General features: G+C 46.6%; 1 protein-coding gene across 1 annotated transcript in view; it reads right to left on the bottom strand.

The window, feature by feature from the left end:
* Positions 1–333, bottom strand: part of cpne2 (copine II) — a gene marked incomplete at both ends in the record, with an annotated part of 17,385 nt that extends 17,052 nt beyond the window's left edge. Inside the window, 2 exon segments of the mRNA XM_080539063.1 lie at positions 144–284; positions 286–333. Of these exon segments, the coding sequence (XP_080395189.1) occupies positions 144–284; positions 286–333 (189 nt within the window).
* Positions 334–1,454: the final 1,121 nt, after the last annotated feature.

Genomic DNA, 1,454 nt, shown 5'->3' with positions numbered 1-1,454 from the left:
TACGAGCAAAAGGTCTTTCAGATATTCTGGTGCTGTGCCAGTGAGAGCTTTATAAACAAATAACTCCCTCCCTCTCCCTCTGCCTCCCTCTCCCTCCCCCTCCCTCCCCCTCCCTCCCCCCTTCCTCTCCCCTCCCTCCTTACCTCCACCCAGTTGCTGTCGACCTCGTGGAACAGCACACAGAAGGGGTCAGACTTGGACGCCACGTCTCGGTCCAGCAGGTTGGCTGCAGACACGGAGAGCTCCACCCGAGTCACGCAGAGCTGGCTGCCCACCGCCGGGCCCTGCCCCCCGGCCCCCCTGGCCTGGCCCGCTGCCCGATGTGTAGGCCATGACCTCTGACCTCTGACCTCTGACCTCTGGAGGGTCTGGGGAGGGAGACACACACACACACACACACACACAACCACACACACACAACCACAGACACACACACAACCACAACCAGACACAAACAGACACACACACACACAACCAGACACACACAGGTGCGTTAATCAAAATATTTGGCAGCCGTGGAATATCCCTCCACGACTTTCAACAATAGAAAGTTGTAGAAATGAAAACATGTGTTGCTAAATGTGTTGCTAAATGTGTTGCTAAATGTGCTGCTAAACCTGTTGCTAAGCGTGTTGCCAAGCGTGTTGCCAAGCGTGTTGCCAAGCGTGTTGCTAAATGTGTTGCTAAGCGTGTTGCCAAGCGTGTTGCTAAGAGTGTTGCTAAGCGTGTTGCTAAACGTGTTGCTAAATCTGTTGCTAAGCCTGTTGCGAAGCGTGTTGCTAAGCGTGTTGCTAACATGAATACCGGTAGTTAAAATTAGGGTTAGGGTTAGAGTTCGAGTTAAGGTTAAGGTTAGGGTTAGAGTTTGAGTTAAAGTTAAGGTTAAGGTTAAGGTTAAGGTTAGGATTAGAGTTAAGGTTAGAGTTAGAGTTAAGGTTAGGGTTAGAGTTAAGGTTAGGGATAGAGTTAAGGTTAGGGTTAGAGTTAAGGTTAAGGTTAGAGACTCCCTGTCTAATGTTATATATCTAACGTTACATGTTTTAAGGCTGATCTGTGCATTGACATAATTCATGTCGCATTTCCTCCCGTTGAGCTGTATAGTGGCACTTATTAAACCAAAACAACCGTTATCTATCTAACGTTACATATTTTAAGGGTGATCTGTGCATGATAGTCATGCATTTTTACATGTCTATTTCCCCCCTTTAATGGCATGTGACGCCCAAAATTTTACTTAAGTTCAGCCGCGAAGTTGTTGCACTGTTGTCCTATATCAGTGCAGACTGACAGGGTAGGAGCACAGGTTAATAGCCTTCAGAGCACCGTTATTCTGTCATGGTCTGATAATGAAGCAATGTTTTTTTTTTATTTGATGACTTGTTTGATCGATTGATAAAACTTAAGTTGTCAATGAATCGCGAGCGTCAATGCTTTTCTATGATACTCCTGATGAC

Source organism: Nansenia antarctica (genome assembly GCF_963989245.1).
Source record: "Nansenia antarctica genome assembly, chromosome: 9".
Taxonomy (NCBI): domain Eukaryota; kingdom Metazoa; phylum Chordata; class Actinopteri; order Argentiniformes; family Microstomatidae; genus Nansenia; species Nansenia antarctica.
The sequence above is the reverse complement of the archived record's forward strand: the minus strand, read 5'-3'. Positions and strand labels throughout refer to the sequence as shown.